Here is a 19,149-nt window from a genome sequence, read left to right on the forward strand (position 1 = left end):
AAAGGTTCCGTGAAATATTTGACCTATTTATTCATTCATGCATCATTCTCTACCACATTCCAACAGTGCTTTGAAGGAGTACATAGAAATGTGTGCAATTACAACAAGAACTTTTAAAATGATAATAACTAATAGAAGGGTAAATGAGAGCAGAAAGCTGAGGGTAACACAAAAATGCATCCGATACAAGAATAAATCATTCTGCATCATGTCTTTTTTCTATGCTCTAGGCTAGATGTCTCTTTATCCATCACAGTCTTATAAATTAATCCCAAGATTTCACCACACTAAGAAACGAAATAAAGAGTCAGGGGCATCCTGCCAGGGAGTCGATGTGCTGTGCTTTCCTGGGAGCTGCGGGCTAAGCAAGAGCATCCTGAAACCCAACCGTGAACAAACACTCTACATCGCTACCTTACCTCCAAAGCACTTTTTGGGGCAATCTCCCCAGAGCTCCAGCCAGTTTGTTAGCAATGTCTTCTGACAGATACTTGACACCCGCTCCAAAAGACACCAGGACAAAGCCATGTTCATGAGCACCATTGACCCACCTCTGAAGATCCTGTACATCAAAACGTGGGAGTTAATTTTACAAAAGACCAACATAGTTCATAATCTGTGTTATCAACAACCTAGTTTAAAAAAGGCTTCAGGTAATTTTCTTAAACAATTAGAAAGCAAACAAGAGGATATAATATTTTCCTTTAAATAACTGCTTTTGTTTAAAATATTTCATCTGACAACACTAACCGAAATAAAGAGGGCAGACAGTTAATTTGGTAAGGTCAATAAGTTACAACAACAAAAAATCAATAGCTAACGGCCTAAGATCCAGACAGGGGTCAAAGAATTGAAGCTGATGTTTCAAACACGGTCAGAGATAAATGTGCATGAAGATACAAGAAAAAGATGTGGATCGCACACATGACAAAAACATTAACCTCCAACCCCACCCCCACCCCGGGAAATTGTTATTTTAGAAGTGGGCTGATTTTATCTTGGTCTAAGCTTGATAGCTTTCATCTCTGCAGAGCCATACTGTATGACATAACTGAGAAAGAGAAGGAATTAGCTAACAGTTCCAAAGATCCATAGCATAAAGAGTTTTACTACTTCTCTAAATATTTCTCCAGCTCCCAACGAACAGAAATCGTACATGCTCTGTTGTAAGGCGTCCACGGGTTCTGGAAATCTCTGAGAGGTCACTCTCCCTCATTGTGTGGGAAAATGCTAAATTCTCAAACATGTCCTTATACAGCCAATAGATGCTGGGCCATAGCAGATCTGACGTTAACTAGCGACAACTCTAAAATTGCAGGAATTACTCATTTCCCAGGAAGACACATGAACAAATTTTTGCCAGTATGGTTGATTTGTACTGAAAATGAAAGCAGTTTGTTTTAAGGGACACCACCCCTGCTTCATTTTATTCTGTAGGCACAAGCTTGCTTTTATGGTAAGTTATTCCTTTGAATAAATCTTTGTCAGACACTGAACTTCAGTTTCCCGTATGAAAACTAATAAAGCAACAGCACTTCAAGGAACACACAATTCCACTGTAAGGAAAGCAAACGTGCTGTCCGTCAGCAACACCTATGCCATAACAGAGTCAGGAAAACAGGGAGGGCGCGATGGAGGCCCTCTGTATTCATAATGTGCACAGTGAGCCGCCACAGTTTCCCTCACAGAACCTGCAGGTCTCTCGTTCAGGATAGATGAGTTACTGCCGTGACTGTGTCACCCATGCCCTCTGCATTTCACACCACTTTCTGGCATAACCTGATTTGCAGCTGGGGGTAAGCGCACAGAAATAAGTTATCATCACAATGGTGTCAGCGCCTAGCTCAACACCAAGTATTTCTATGGAAGGGTAGGCCTCTCTCCATCTTTCTGTTCTTTGCTTTTGTCCCTTGTCGTTTTATCACTTAATGAGATCTCTATTAACTGGCTGTATCGCACTCATTCTTGGCAGGGAAGAGGGGACCACATTTTATGCCAAAATGAATCAGTGAATAGTGTCACTACATGACCGAGAGTGATGACGGAAAGAAGCATATCCTCCTAGCTACTGAGTGAGTAAAATAGGCTCTAATTATTTGGGCGGGATGAAAACCTTATCAAAACACCTCATTTTCCAGGAAACTCTAGTTACCTATGAATATATGAAGAAATAGAGAATATACCAACTTTGGATTAAAGCTTTTAAGGTATATTCTACTACGTTTACCAAGAATATGACAGGTGCTGAAAATATAATGGTATTATCTGTGGATTCAAAGAAATAAAAGTAAATTGATTTAAAATTTTAATTTCATGTACAGTCCTAAGCCAGCTGCAGATAAACAAATGTAAATGCTGCATGGTAGAAGGACTGAACACATACGGTGTCTTATCCCTGTGGTTGGTCTTCAAATAATTCATCACCTTCTATCCAATTCTCTAAAGATGAAACTTTCAGGGTCAATGCCACCTACAAAAAATTTACACTCAGAAATACTACGCCTTATGGTAATAGCATTATTTAAATTTTGTTTCCCAAAGACTAAAAGGTCTTGGAGTTTCAACTGAGTCTAGGCAATAAACACTTCTTCTGCTGTTTGTTCTTTGCACTGCATGATATAAAATGAAACACATAAACCTATTTTACTAGCTTTCTTCCTCTCATGGTCATGGATCATTTATACGAATATATTCAAGCATACTGCCTTCATGGATATGTAAAGGAGTAGAGAAAATTTTATTCCTTATGGTTTCCTTCAGGAAAAATACTTAGTATTTTTAGAAGATAATACTCTCACCTCTATATACACATGCAGTATTTTCTGGAGTTTAAGACTCTATCAGTCATAAAGTGCAAATTTAATAACTTTAAAAATATAATAATCTTCATAATAAATGTGTTCAATATAAAAAAAATCCCAATTCCAGAAATTTAACACCATTGAAGATAAACGTACTTTACAATGCCCCTGGCCATGGGCAAATACCAATTTAAAAATTGGACCAAGAAAAAAGGCTCATTTACAATATCAACAAAAACCATACACATCTAAGAGTAGAGTAAACACAACAAAATATACAAGACGTACATGAAGACAACTTTACTGAAGGACAAAACAGAAAAGCTGAATAAACAGAGAGATGTAACGTGTGACAGGAAGGAGATATTAATGTCAGGAAGATGCTGATTTTTTATGAAATTAACTTCAATCCATCCCCAGCCTACATTCCAAAAGGACTGTTAGGGAACTTGAAAAGCTAAATCTAAAATTCATCTAGAAAAGAAAATGTATGAGAAGGGCAAGAAAATTTTGAAGAACAGGGCAAGAGAGGATTCCCCTCTAGACATGAGGCTGGGATCCATCTTTATTTTTAACCAAACAGCCAATCTTCTCAACACTATTAAATATCTCATCTTGTCCTCGTTTATTTGAAACGCCACCCTCTCAGTTGATTTCTGAACTATGTTCTGTTCCACTGATCCACGTATCCATTCCTGTGCCAATGCCAAAGAGTTCTATTTACTGTTATTTTATAACGCAATTTAATATTTGCAGTGTTGGAGTTCTCTCATTACTTTTCATCCTGGGGATTTTACTAGTTATTCCTGTATTTAACACATTTTTTAAAGGACTCATCTTTTCTGTTTTAACACATCAACTGCCATTTAGTAGGAGTACCACTTCTTCTTATGTATCTTATGGATATGTGCGTGTATATGTACAGAATGAACATGTCTTTCACATACCACACAGATTTAGAAATTGCATTAGAATTGCACTGCTGCACGCCACTCCACTAGATGGCGCACTGAACCAGCCAGCACTGCATGCACGCCGCTACACTAGACAGCGCACTAAACCGGCCAGCACCCGTGCATACCACTCCACTAGATGGCACACTGAACCAGCCAGCACCCCATGCACACCACTGCACTAGATGGCACACTGAACCAGCCAGCACCATGTGCACACCACTCCACTAGATGGCACACTGAACCAGCCAGCACCCCATGCACACCACTGCACTAGATGGCACACTGAACCAGCCAGCACCATGTGCACACCACTCCACTAGATGGCACACTGAACCAGCCAGCACCCCATGCACACCACTGCACTAGATGGCACACTGAACCAGCCAGCACCATGTGCACATCACTCCACTAGATGGCACACTGAACCAGCCAGCACCCCATGCACACCACTGCACTAGATGGCACACTGAACCAGCCAGCACCATGTGCACACCACTCCATTAGATGGCACACTGAACTGGCCAGCACCATGTGTATGCCACTCCACTAGATGGCACGACAAGAACGCAGCATAGATGTCTGGCTCTGCAGAGTTGTTTCCCAGGCTTCAACCACCATCACAGCCCCAAACTCAGAGCCTCTCTCTAAGATTTTTCCTGCTCCTTGTCTAGGGGAAGGACTCTGTCACTTCCAAAATGTAAATGAAAGCAAAATTATCACAATAATGGGTAAAATATTGAGCAGGAAATCAGCTATTGTCAGAAGAGCTTTCCTCACTATATTGCTGTGAATGGTTTCATTCCTACACAATTAATCAACTTAGATACTCATCTATAGTTTGCTATAAACTAATTTTACATATATAGCTTTTGAAAAGACAACCTCACAATAAAAATAATCATTTCATCTTCTTGTAGAGTTAAGTAGGAAAGTTGTCTTAAGTACTTGGTGGAAAAGGCAACATAACAAGGAAATACGGGTAACATATTATCATAATCAAATGCTATATGTTAACGCATTTGCTTTTTTTTATGATTGTGACCTGGTTACACAATGATTTGTTCTCTAGTACTGCCAGGCTTCTTTTCCTAGAGTAATTAGATCTCAAATACCTTGACTTGGTGGTAGGAAGAAGGAGGCAATCAGAGTACCTCGCCCTCCCCACTTCCTCCCTTCCCTCCATAGAACACTGTTCTGGACGAGCCAAGGTCAGGCAGCCTGGCTGCAAGGCAGGAGATGGGTGTGGAACAGGAGCCAGGAGATGTGCCAGAGTCAGACTTGGGGAGAAATGGCTCTCAAAGTACAAAACTTTTAATCATTCTAGGTAACACTTGAGAAATGGAGGACTGTGAAAAAATATTAAAAGAAGGAGTGGAAAGAAAGATCTTGAGACTTTTAGAGAAGACATCACTGGGTGACTCCTTTTTTCTTAGATACTTAGCTCCCTATCTCAAAACAACTAGAAGCTTCTTATTAATTGTGGCCAATGTAAAACACATCCCAGTCCAGAAAGGTAAAAGTAGATTTTAAAAAGATAATCACTTCAGAACCAACGAAAGAATAACTAATTAAAGCTGGATGGTGCAGGCCAACTCAATCCCATCTATGCTTAATTCTGAGGACATCAGAATCTGGAAAGACCCCCAGGAGATCTTTAACTGCCTTGGGGTCTGGGCACAGACAGGCTGCTGTGGTTAGCACCACATCTTTCCTGATGGCAGCCCGTGACCCAAACCTACTCTTTTCTCTCCCCACAAAATAGGAGCCTTGAGAGGGGGCCAGCGCAGTTGAGAAGGCAATAACACTGCATTCTTTGTCAGCCTCATCCATTCTAAGGCAAAGAATGCCTGGACTGTGAGAGAATCCTACACAGAGATGATGATGGCAGAAGAGGGGGTGGGTGTTGAGACCTCTTTCCTTGTTCCCAACACCAACATCAATAGGGCTCTTTTCCCATTTCAAGTGTCTGATAGAAAGAATGTTCCCCTGTGGTCAGGTGGGCTTCAGAAACCTGAAATATTCATTCTGCAAAATCCAGTAGGGAAGATGATAAGGAAACTTTCGATACAAAATGTTTTAAAACATCGTGGTTCGTGAAACGTGATCTTTCACTACTGCTAAGACAGTTACCAAGACTTACTATACAGACAAAAATACCGTTGAAAACATAAAAGTTACCATTCAAACAAAAATGTACCAACCATTGTTTTCACGATTTGATTGGCAAAGGATTTGGTTCAAACCCTAATTCTACAAATTCCACAAATTGCCTATTCTCTCTGAAGCCCAGCTTTCTCATCGCTACAAGTGCTGATAATACTTCACAGGGTCATTGCAAAGATGAAATGAGATCAAATATAAAAAGTGTTTTGTGAAATAAAAAGTACCCTGTTATTTTCCCTGGACAGGATGTCTGAGAAGCGATACACAGATTATGAACTGAAATGACAGCCACATTGAGAAAAGGAAAAAAAAAAAAAGCATTCTGCACCCAGATATTGTCTCTCAGTTATTCCCTGTTCACCATGTTTTAGATTCTTCAGCATAAAGCTGGTTAAAACAAATACAAAAATGAGAAGCAGTACCAAAAAAATGTTTTACATGCAGCATCAAATCTGGTTGTCAGTTCTCAGAATATTCAAGTGACTCTTCAAGATTATCCAAAGGAGTTAAGAAGCCACAACTAACCTGATCAACAGAGTGATGAATGCGAAGCTGATGGTTCTATTTACAAAAAAAAAGAAATCTCAGCAGATGCCTTTATTAAGACACCGAACATTCAGGAGAATGAAATAAGTACCTAGAAGGGTGGACTCATTTCCCCGGAGATTCTGCAGTATCCTTTTTCTTTCTCATAGGGCTTTTAATTTTTGCCATTACAGTTACAATTAAAAGAAGTAAGCAAAATTTGAAACCCTGACTTGACTTTGAAGAAAGGTAAGTTTTCAAGGTTCTTAGGACCTTCAAGAAACTGCACAGAGTTGGGATGTTCCAAGGATATGACGATGGCAAGGTCCTGAGGCATTATGGAAAGTAACCACTGGGTATAAAAAGATGGAAATCTCACTAGAAAAGAGAAATCAGTCCAAAAGATGACAACTAAATCTTTCTTACGTTATAAAAGGAAATTAAGAATCCAGAGTTTTAGGGAGAATGAAAGAGATCTGAGCATACTTACTTGTAGTAGAGAATGAGAATGGGGTAGGAGGGGAGGGATAAAGATGCAGAGAGAGGAGGCATACGTTTTTTTTCACACATCTGAGTGTAGCGTACAGATCTGCAACCCTGGAACATTCTTTCCTAAACAATCAGCTAAGTGTTTGAAGTTCTGCTAGAAAAAAAAGGCCATGGCTATCAAATAATAACTTCAATAATAAAATCAAATAGTGTCCAGCAAGGTATGTGGGTTTCAAAATCCATTCAGAAAACACTATTGAGCACCTGCTGTGTACCATACCCGGCATTCTTGTAGGCACTTGAGACAGAGCAAAGAATAAATGAACAAAAATTCCTGTCCTCAGAGACTTTACATTCTTAACAACGTGGCCATAACCTAACTTTCCACCCCTACCTCCTATGGGGTTTCCGCACCTTATCTACTCTTCCTTCCTCCAATTACAGCCTGCCCTTTGGTGCCTGAGATGTCCTCCTCACATCACAGTTATTTATCGAAGCCCTGACAAAGGATACTTCCTCTCTATCGATCTCTCCTGTGAGATGTGCTCTCTCACAGGACACTTACAGCACTGGCAGTGGTGACTTTACGAACAAGACTTTCCGTCTTCCTGGGTTGTGAGATTATAGTGGGTGCGCCCTACTTATTTCTTCTAATAAATCAAGAAAGCTAACAGTAATCTACATCCTTAAAACGAGAAAGAATAAACACACTGCTTTATTTTTTCATTCAGTTAATTAGATAAATAAGAGTGTCTTTTCCCTAGAATTTGAGCTAACAAAGAGAACGTTGGGCATTTTAAAGAAATGTCTCATTTTTAAATCCAAGTTTAGCTACTAAATTATGTGGCCTGCCTAGAGAAAATAAAGGTAGGCTTGCCAGCCGGTCTACCTGTCTGCCTTCTTTCCTTCCAGCAAAAACAAAACAAAAAACAAAACTTTCTTTGTGATAATCACAATGTTATGCCACAGAGAAACAATGAACAAGGCCAAATCCGTGTGGTATGGAGGCAGATGAGTGAAATGGCTGTAATAAAGGGAGACTCGTGCAGGGAGAGATTGTCAGAGAACATTTTAGAAGAGATGGGGAGAAGAGAGTGAGATAGAGGAGGATAAGGTCTAAACCAAGGCTGGGTTGGTGGGAAGAGCAAGGAATGATGCCTTTAAGTGTTTATGAGGACCAAGACTCAGTGAGGGGTCGGGCAGGGTGGAGCCTAGCATGATTAGCTTGGAAGAATTATATAATTAACTAAGAGAAGTAGGTCTGAGGGAAGAAGAGTTTATATTTGGACATAATGAACTTGAGATTTCTGTCTAATATCCAAGCGGAACTATCTAGAAAGCAGTGGGAAATAAGGAACTTGGGAGGGAGAGCTGGGCTAAGATACAGCTTTGTAGAGCTCTCAACTACATCAAGGGGAAACACAGGAGTGTTACGGACAATAGGCAACCAGGGGCCTCTTTATTATGTCTTTCCCCCAAAAAGAATATGGTGAAGACATCACTGCAATTCTTATGGAGGAGTGAGAAAGAGAGTTTCTGGGTCCAGAATATCTAACAGGGTAAATTAGATACACTTCTGTTTACAGCACTAATTAGAACCGGATCCACAGTTCAGTAAGTTGGAATGAAGAGAACCGAGGTACATGTCCGCAGTTCTAGTCCACTTTGGCCCTATGCTCAACCCAGCTCCTTCAGGGAGGATCCCAGGCCAAAGTCTCAAAATGACCGTTACTCTGATTTCCAGAACTAGTCCAACTTAATCTGATGGCTTTGATTCCATGGAGGCGCCATGCCAGGGCTCCCCACACCACCTTCAAGCTGAGCAGGAGGACGTGGAAGAGCTTATCTCTGGAGTCTAACTCATTGAATTCAGCACTGTTCAGGCAGAAAAGACAACTTTCCTGGCTAGCAAAACTGGCACCTAGCCTAAAAGAAGATAATACGAAACAAAATAAGGAAGCTTAAGAAAGGGAGATTATATCAATATTGATATTTCTTAGAACTCACTATTTTCCATTGAGAAATTCCTGTATAAAATGTCTCTAGAACTCCCCGTTTTATCAGATAGCCTACAACAAAAAGAAACAGGCAAGTCTGTCTTTGCTATATGTCTGAACTAAGATGACTTTGATTAAAATTAAACGCAAGGGAAAAGTTAAATAGCATATAGCAAGAAGAAACCAGAGAAAGTTACCTAGAAGCTGAGTATTCACCATTTACTTGTGCCAGAGAAAGATATAGTCTTTTTACTGCTTTTACAACCTCATTTTATTATAAATCCCAACTATTTGTTCTCCAAAATATTAACAAACTTGTAATCTCCTCACTAGGAAATATAAATCAAAAATTCTAGATAATCTATTAATTTTTGTTTTTAAATTTAAACTTTCCTCCATCAGTTTCAGCATCTGATTAACACATTTAACTGCAAATTATTTTTTTAAAACTACATACAGGGAATTGGTAAGTAGTCTGGTAAAAGCAATCTAGAGAGACATAAGTTATTAATCATATGTGAAAATTAGAGCCAAAGATATGGAAATTATATTGTGTGGCAGATTGTATTTTCTCAGCAACAGTAAAGCAATGATTCCAGCCCCATGCGTGCTTTCAGAACCTTGCCACTCCCCATTACGTGGGTCTGTCTGTGTCCACACCCCTTGAACCTGGCAGGCTTATGACTTCTCTGATCAACAGCATATAGTAGAAGCAATGCTATGTGGCATGAAAGGCTAGGTCATAAAAAAGGATACAGATGCCGCCTGCTTCTCTCTCTCTTGGAACATGGACCCACGATGCCCAATCACCACGCTATGAGTAAATCCACACCACACGGAGAGGCCGCAGGTAGATGTTCTAGCTAACAGCCGCACCTAAGGTCTCAGCCAACAGCCAATATCAACCACCAAAGATGCGACTGAATGAGCCTGATGATTCCAGCTTCCCGTTCTCAAGGCTTCCAGCTGAGGCCTCAGCAATGAGAAGCACAGTTAAGCCATTCTCGCTGAGCTCTGCCTCAGTTCCTCACCTACAGATTCTGGGGGAATAATAAATGATTGTTTCAAGGTCACTAAGGTTGTTTTTATAGCTCGAGCGACTGGAATACCTCAACGGATCTTGATTTGGTTACCTTCTCAAGAGTCACAGGTGGATTTTACAAACAAGGCTAAGAGATCCACATGAAGTCCCTAGCATTTTTTCTCAGAAAAGACTTGGAGAATAGCAAGTGACTAATGATCACTGAATATCTACTTTGCGCCTTTAAACCCACCTAAATTATCCCTTCTAAGAAAATAGTATAATGAATAAGGCTGAGGCCTAATAATACCAAAGAATCTAATTCTGAGCCATGGACTATGGTCCACATGTACTGAATTACCAACAGGGCCTGAGTCAGTGCCTTTAACCAACCTGCAGGCATATTCATTTCATCAGTAACAGCTGAACTTTCATGGGTCGCTTTCTATGGACCAGGCACTAGATGCCAGGAGTACAAAAGAGTAAGATCTGGCTACCTGCCTGGAAGTTCACAGTCCTGTCTGGTCCTCACTGCAGGACTTCACCATCAGCAACACATAAATACTCCCTTTGCCCCACTTCCTCCCTCCATGCTGGGGAAACAGCAACCCTGGAAATAAACAATATAATTTCAAAAAATGCATTTACATTAAATTTCTGTAAATTATAGCCCAGTTTTTTCTGATGTCAGAGTTGAATTTCCAGTGGATTAGTGCGGCGACAAGCAATTAAAAGTTGTATGCTAAGAGTTCCAAAACCAATTAGAAACACATTGAGAGTTCAATTAAATAAAAGGTCAGAAATTCCTTGGCAATTAAAGAATCCCTTAAAAATCAAAGAAAAATCTCCCTTTTTCTAATATTATAATACTGATGTTTGGTGTTTCTAGATTATAAACCTGTAAAGAGAAGAACCATAAATGCAGAAACTAGCTAAAACCAACCTAGCTCCTATCACTCCTGGGCAAATCACTCAGTTAGGTCCTTCCAGGTCAATGGCAGTATCAGAGTGCACCTGAGTCAGCTTCTCCCAAATGCCTTAGGAAATACGCATGAAGCTAGACAAAGACGAAAATATGCAATAAGATCATAACCTATGACCTCACGGATATTTCCACTTACTCTGGTGTCTTTCCACGCTGAGCCTCAGTAGTGCACACGGCCAGGAAGAAGGCAGGGGAGTCTTTGGTCTACCTGTGCTGTCTGCGTGGGGTGAGTGACTACAGACTAGAAAACGCAGAGCTGATCCACCTCTCCCCTTCATCTCACTCATTTTTTAGATAATCTATTTCTACAACTATTCAGGAAGTACAACTCCTCCTATGTGCCAAAGACAATGACCCAGAAGGGTCTAAGCAACGGTGCATGGATCCTGGGAGGAGGAGTTGAGTCATCTCAGGGAAAGCGTTTCTCCCCAGGGCAGAAACATGCAGAGCGGTGGAACAGTGCCTGCTAGACTGTGTAATCCTCCACATACTGCCCTATTTAAAGACAATTTACAAAGCCAATCTCATTCTCTCCTTGGATGGAGAATAGGAAGATCAGAATAAGATAAAAATCCTAGCTGGGCCCAGCAAAGGTTATGTAAATGAAGGATAAACATCAGAAAGCTGTTTGGGGTTGTGAGGCCTCCCAGTCTCCCTCCAGGTACAGCTCTACCAGGAGCACTCCATCATCTTATTCGTGCTGTAAAGTCAATCCCGTGGAACTAAAGTTTGGATTTATCTGCTCTTCTAATTCACCAATATCATGACTTCCTTGCATTAATACAATTAACCACTGTGCTCCTAGAGAAGTCCGTAGTAGAAGTCTATCTTTGAATAAGCAGCCCAAAATTTGCTTTCTCGCCCATTTCTCTTATAGTAATTCCTGGGTCCTCTCATGTAAGTTTACTGCTGAATCTGAACAGGTTTATTCAAGTGCTCTCCACTCAATGCTCCAGTTCTCAATACAATTTTCTTTTAACTTTATCCATGGGGAAAATTTTAAAATTTTCATTGGTCCCACTACTACCAGTTTACATACTATGCCCACTGCTTCTCACTTCCTCCACTGAACTACACTAGGTCATTCTACACTCTCTCAGCCTATCTCACCCTTGCCTGCACTGGTGACTCTGTACACTCTGATTGTCCTCGCATGAGGGTACTTCTAGCTATCCAAATTCAACAGGTCCTTCAAGGTCAGCTCAAATGCCACCTTCTACATCACTATGTGATCTTGTCAAGTTTCAGAATTTATTCTTTATTTCTCTTCTTTGATAGTTCTTTATATCTCTCTCATGGTATATTCATATTTGAATGTGTTATAAAATTATTTATATACATATGTTTTCTCCTTAAGCAGACTATAAATTCTTTGAATATCAAAATACCCAAGACAGTGTATTGCCCATAATTCATGTACACTCAATAAACATTCATTGAATATATATCTGATGGTTTATGCTAAATTTTCACTATTGTTTTGCTAAATTAAACCCATGCAAACTTTCATCAACTTATAAATGGGTTTATTCTAAAGGTTCATTCGTAAATCTTCTTTTTCCAAAATCTAGACTCATTTTCACAAAATTTCCCTGTTGTATTATATAGCAATTTAGGATAACTGAAGTTGTACTTCTGTATTTCAGGTATTTTCTGGATCAATTATTAATTTAAAAGACATTTTGGAGATGCCTTTAAGAACGTAGCTGTGATGTCTAACATTGTTCCAACGGGAACTTTGGGAGGACAAGTTCAGGTTCTATACTCCCATTCCGGGGGACCAGTGACTGATGGACTTTTTGCACCTATTCAAAAAAGTCATTTCTCTGCATATGCTTAACAGTAAGCACCTTAAAGAGTTTATGAATCTGAGATATATGTGCAGCAGAGGAGCACACAGGAAACTGTATCAGAGCATTTCAGCACAATAGCAGAAGTGAGGTATAGAAAACCAGCCAGTACTTGCTTTTAGTCTTGAAATTATCTCAAATCTCACATAAAATTAAAAGGATCTGTGAGACTTTTATATTATAAAAGATAAGCATGGCTAGAGAAAAAGGCTTAAGTACTACTTCTAAGAAGAGGCTTCTTCAAGTATTCTTTTATTTTTCATTTTATTTGTGTGTGTGAGGAAGATGGTCGCTGAGCTAACATCGGTGTCAATCTTCCTCTACTTTGTATGTGGGACGCCACCTCAGCATGGTTTGATGAGGGGTGTGCAGATCCATGCCTAGAATCTGAAACTGCAAACCCTGGGCCGCCAAAGCGAAGTGTGCAAACTTACCCCACTGGGCCAGCCCCTTCAAGTATTCTTAATTGAGGAAAAAACTGAAAGAGTCAAGACTTCCCAGATCTTTTAAAGTCAAATTGTTCACATATATTCTTTATTATACGACTCCAAAAGAAAATTGGTTTGACGATCATCCACTAGAAGGAAAAATTGGAAAAATAGATAAGCAACTCTTCCCTCTACACTCACAGCTATAAGGAAGAAGTTTGCTGGCAAAGATCTCAAAAGTCTCACGTGGTTCTGAAAATCTGAGTCTAAGACTGGGCAAACTGAGAACACGAGTGCAGAAGGACCACTGACTGAGGAGAGCAGGGACTGGACGCGTCCAGGACCAACCAAGTAAAGAGCTTCCGCAGAAGTCAGTTTCAGTTGGAAAGTTTATGATATCAGAGACAGGAAATGGTCGAGTAAAAAAGAACTTCTGGGGCAAAGGAAAGGGCATGTTGGATGGAAAAAGCAGTAAAAAGATGTTGCAGAATAGAAAGGGAACTTGAACATCTACAGAAGAAAAACTCCTTTCTATGGAAAAACATAAATGAATATGGGCAGTTAAAGAGTAGGTGCCAGACGGCTCAGAAGTCAAAAAAGGAAAGAAAAAGTCCTGAATTTATAATGAGTTCACCCTGGATTCCTGTTACCTGACAGATGATTCTGACAAACTGAATAACCCTCAAAATAGATTAAAAACCAACAAGCAAAAGTCAAAAACAAGACCAAGAAAGAAATGCTCTCAATGGAACTAGAAATCATAGTCACAATATTGTACTAAGTATTTCATAAAAATGTAAGAATGCACATATATCACTTTACAGTGAAAAGGGACAAATTCACTTTGATACATTTGTATGCAGTAGTACTACACAGACTGCTGCAAAGCATATGAGCCTTTAAAAAATAGCTCATACGTAAGAGTAATGTGAATGTGGAAAAATTCTCCAACAAGGGCTCTTTGTAATGCAGTAATAAGCTGCAGGAGGAGAACATACAGATAAGATCGTCAGGAAAAGGGCTCCAAGGCGCGCCAACTGCCAGTCATTTAGGAATGATGTAACTCCAAAGGCAACAAGTGTGACTACGCAGCTGGAGTCACCGCAGAGAACTTAGCAGCTGGGCAGAGGGAACTCAGTGATCCTAACACGCATCAGCTCCCCAGGGCAGTGGAGTGGAGAGCTAAACCTCCACTGGAGCTCAGTTTGGAAAGATCTCTGCATACCAATCACCCATTGAGTGTGGTAAAAAAAAAACCCACTCATCCAAAATATTGCTGCTTCTAGTTAACAGTTCACATGCCATCTTAAATCAGTGTTCACTGAATTTAAACAATTACATGTAATTTATACTTTTCAAAGTGGGGAAACACCAAGGTGTACCAGGGAATGCAGACCCTAAAGCCATAAGACACATACTTTATCCTGGAATATTAATTTTAATCCATAAATAACGTTTGAATCTTTTTTTATATAATAAAACAAACGAAGGTATATCATTGTAGGAGAGACTGCTGGTTGCCTAGCAATACCCATTTCCTCCACTTCCTTAGTAACAATTCTCAACTTTTAGCTGGACATATTGCAGCCTAAGGAAAGATGACATTTTCCAGCCTTTGCTGAAGCTGAGCATGAACACGAGACTAGCCAATGTCCTGGACGCCGAGATGTGAGCAGAAGTAAGTGGGCCTTCCCGTGGCTGGAACACAGTAGTCATCCTGACCATGAGGATGAGAGCTGCTCTCCAGGATGGGAGCCCAGGGGGGCTGGATCCCTGCTGACTTCTCAGATTTGCCATACCACCCTGGACTGCCTATCTCAGAACATCCTTTGTGGGACACAAAAATAACCTTCCATTGTGTACGGCTACTTGTTTTCTGTTATTTGCATTAAAACAAAATCCTAAGTCATGCAATCATGACATTCAAATAAGTGTCCATACTTATGGTTGACTGTATATGGCTTTCCCAGTATCACCTAGGTGAACAAATTCATCACTCTGGTGTGTAGGTGTGAGAAGCACCACGCTGCAAATTATTAATATAATACTCTATTATCAATCTCCAGTACTCTAGTGACCAGGAGTTGCACCTGAAAATCTAGTCCCAGTGTCATAAACATTGAAGAAGAGGTAAAATTCATGTCGTCCTACTAGATTTACTTTACCGCTGAAGAAACGGAAGTAAGACATTAACTGACAAGATCCGGTAAACAGAAGCAGAGCTAGAACTGAGGTTCAGTGCCCTACATTCTAAAATGTTGGTACGGCCAGATATTCTGTGAGACAATGCAGATCATTTTAAGTTCTGCAGAAGGACAACGGTGTGTAAATTGAAGGTGTCATAAGAATTGTTTTTACTTGCTGGCTGAAAAGATACTGCATTCTACCGGATCCACCAAGACTGCATTTACCCTCCCCTTCGCCGTGCACTGGAAGGAAGAGAAAAACAGTGACATGCATAAAGAAATCTTAACATTTAACCTGAATTTTGTGAGTGGTAAACACCTTGTGCTTCCTATTTTCTCGTTTGACTATTTTCTTTCCCGTAAAAAAAAATTTTTTTTTTTGCTTTAGTGCACAGGTATTAATCTACCTGAAGCACTGCCGAAGGAGTTTTACAAAATGTGTCAACTGCTTCTTCCTCATAAATGTATTCTTATTTAATTACGATTCATGACAAAATTGGACTAAAAGTACACAGTATTCCAAATCTCATTCTTGGGCAAAATGGCAAGATTAAAAAAAAGAATGCCCTTCCCCAAAACTGTTACATACAGCCTAAATATCAGTCATTAAGCACCCTGCATTTGATTTGACTAAAAACATATAAAGAATAAAAAATAGGTTATCCGTGTGTCTGAGGTCACGTATCATTGATACCACGGAGCCCCAGTGAAGTGCATACTCTTCATCTCTCATACGATTTGAGTACTGTAAGGCACACAAATGTTACCACATACTGATCTGCTCAGAGTTAGCACAATATGCTGGCATGGCATTCCACCCCATGCAATGAAGACGAATGAAAGGAGTCAAAACAAGGAATCTTTTGTTAGATATGCCAAGGTACCAAAGAGGCAAAAGACTTTAGAAGAAAGGCTGAATTCATTAAATTTTAGATTCTTCAGGGAATAAGAAAACTTCCCCAACTGGCAAACAAAAGACACTGAATTGACATAAACTAAGTGCACTAATAAGCAAGAACACGGCATTATGCACGAGCTAGAATATCTGTCGGTTGCTGGTGTTCACAACATGTCGTCCACAGTTCTGTCCACTAACAAGCTCAAGGACAGAATGAAATGGTGTCTGTAAAGCATTCGACACGAGGCCTCTCATGGCAAGCTCGCACCAGATGACAACCACAGGGATTATTTTCAAGGACCCTTGGTAGTGAAATTTGTGATGCTTATTCCCACTCAAGAAATTCTACACCGGTTTTGCCAACAATTTTTGACCAGTAATTAGACTTTATTTATTTGCTCATTAAATTTTCTCCTCTATAAATACAATCTGAATTCCTCCCACAAAGTTTCTTTATTTTTTTTTCAATCCTTAAAGATGGTTAGGAAGTCTGTATCTCTGTGCCTTATACATAGTGGGTGTTTTATGAATATTTAATTATAGCGGAGGCTGAACATGACTTTAAGGAACTAATAACCAGGTTAAGAATATTAATACATAAAGCTCTGAATGAAGAACTAGCATGTGATGAGTCCCAGCAAAACCGTACATCAGAATGATAACATAAGAGGCAATCACAGCGCTTTCAGCTGCAGAGGGACCACACAGAGAAGCAAGCTCGCCTCTATACACTCAGCACTCAGCACCGTGTCCTGCAGATACTGGGCATCTGATAAGCACTAACTGAACAAAAGAAAGAGGGAGATATGGGATTTTAACAGGCATAGAGCACAGAGAGAACATTTTAGGCAGAGAAAGATTTAAAAATGCGTAGACCACAAACTATAAATTGCATTAACTCATTCATTCAGCGCATGTTTATGGAAAAGTCTATAATATTCTAACTCCGGGGATAGAAAATTGATAAAACAAGCTGGCTACTTCACGAAGCTCAGAGTCCAATGAGGGCAAGATGAGTAAACAAATCATTACAATTCAGTGGGATATGCTAAAACAGATTATGGAATTCTATTACGGAATATAAAAATACCAAAAGGTCTAGAAAGCCTTTCAAATGAAGTGATGTTAAAAATGGGGAACGGGTGAGTTTACCTGGGGTGAATTGTGAGGAATGCAATGAGAAATGTGCAAGTAAGTAGGGAGGCCTGACTGCAAGTCTCAGGTGTTTGAACTTGATCAGTATGTTCGGGAACTGCAGAGAATTCGTTAAGAGAGAAGTAACAGTGCTGTGTAACTTGAAGATTAATCAGTCAGTGTTTTTAAGGGAGATTAGATTCAGGGGAGAAGGGCACGGTGACCGAGGGTGGAGCCTGGGAAAGAGTTAGCAGGCCCTATAATTGTAATTGTTCACACATGAGGTCATTACAATTTGCAGAAATGAGAGTGGAAATAAAATGGAACAGAAGGGACAGATAACATTTCCAAGAAGGAACCCCCAGGATTTGCTGAAACCAGAAGGAAAGATGCATGGAAGGAGTTTAAGAGGTATGCATTTCATTTTTGATGCGCCATGGCTTTCAAGAGCTTTAAAAAGAACATTAAAAAAGGATGCCTAAGGTAGCTAAAGTGATTCCCTTCCCATGACTCTGCTATGTATTACACTTAAAGTCTTAGTTTCTATCTGAGAAACTAACACAAAAATTATAAATGCATTCATGCATCCAACAGGGATTCACTGAGCACCTGTGTATGTCACCTGAGCTCCACACTATCAGAAAGTAAAGTTTGTGTGATTTATTTTTTGTTTGTGAAATAGTATCTTACTCTAAAATAATGCCCAGAAGAAACTATCTAAAGGCTGAGTAATATTAACCTGACTCAGAAAATGTGATAATATTTCTTCTAAGCCTCACCAGTGTCTTTTTATGAGCACAAAACGGAACACCACGGAACACAGAACTGCTTCTCCCTGTTACCATGTGGCTAGGCACTATTTTTTTTTTCAAGGATTTTCGTCTTATTGTCCCACTGTAATTCAAGTGGCTTACTTAGGTGCTTTATCATTCACCAGTGCTGTGTAACTATTAAAATTTAAACTTACGTTCACAGTATTTCTTTCCATCCTCCTGAACATGAGTACCTAATTGCCCAGAAGCTGCATTTGATGCCACTGCCATCCTCTTGCATCCAGACATTGTTTTTATAACTTAATACAAAAAAAAAGGCAGAGAGAAGGTGATCATGCATCTTAACTAGTGGGCCCTGCTCTTTCACAGTTTCTACCTTGGAACTTAAACCAAGATTACACAAACTAAAACACCATTAAAATAACAAGAAGCAAAAAGGTTTTTTGTTTTTCTTTCAAAGCCCCAAAAAAGTGATTTCTCACTTTGGAGAAAAATAATTCTTTAAAGGGGCACGTGTTTCTAATCTTTTTCTGATTGAAGTGTGATGCCTATCACAGATCACATATCTTATCTCAGAGGCCCACAGATGACAACACACAAAAGAAAAGTACCATATTTTGCATTAAAAAGAATTCTCTAAAGGCAATAATTAAATAATTCTACCCTATTTATTTTTCTATGACATCCTTTTATGGGCCTTTAAAACAACATTTTTTGGAAATAAATACATTTTTCTCATATACCAACAGAAAGTTAAACAGCAAACTGAAATCCTGTTGCTTACAAACTAAAATAGCTATGAGAGAGAAAGGTTAAATAAATAAAATGAAGCTTTATTTACTGAATTGTTGAGTGCCGGTTTATTCAACTGTCCGTGCTGGGTGATTCATTAGACAGCTGCTCATTCAAGTGAAAATATAGTAGTGGGATTCAGGAAGCAAAA

General features: G+C 39.6%; 1 protein-coding gene across 3 annotated transcripts in view; it reads right to left on the reverse strand.

Annotated features, from left to right (window-relative positions):
- Positions 1-19,149, reverse strand: part of UGT8 (UDP glycosyltransferase 8) — an 80,375-nt gene that overhangs the window by 11,978 nt on the left and 49,248 nt on the right. For all 3 annotated transcript variants that reach the window (XM_023636653.2, XM_023636654.2, XM_070259712.1), the window contains exon 3: positions 420-562. In XM_023636653.2, coding sequence (XP_023492421.1) covers positions 420-562 — 143 coding nt within the window. The remainder of the gene's footprint in view (positions 1-419; positions 563-19,149) is intronic.

The sequence above is a fragment of the Equus caballus genome, chromosome 2, assembly GCF_041296265.1.
Source record: "Equus caballus isolate H_3958 breed thoroughbred chromosome 2, TB-T2T, whole genome shotgun sequence".
Classification (NCBI taxonomy): Eukaryota; Metazoa; Chordata; class Mammalia; order Perissodactyla; family Equidae; genus Equus; species Equus caballus.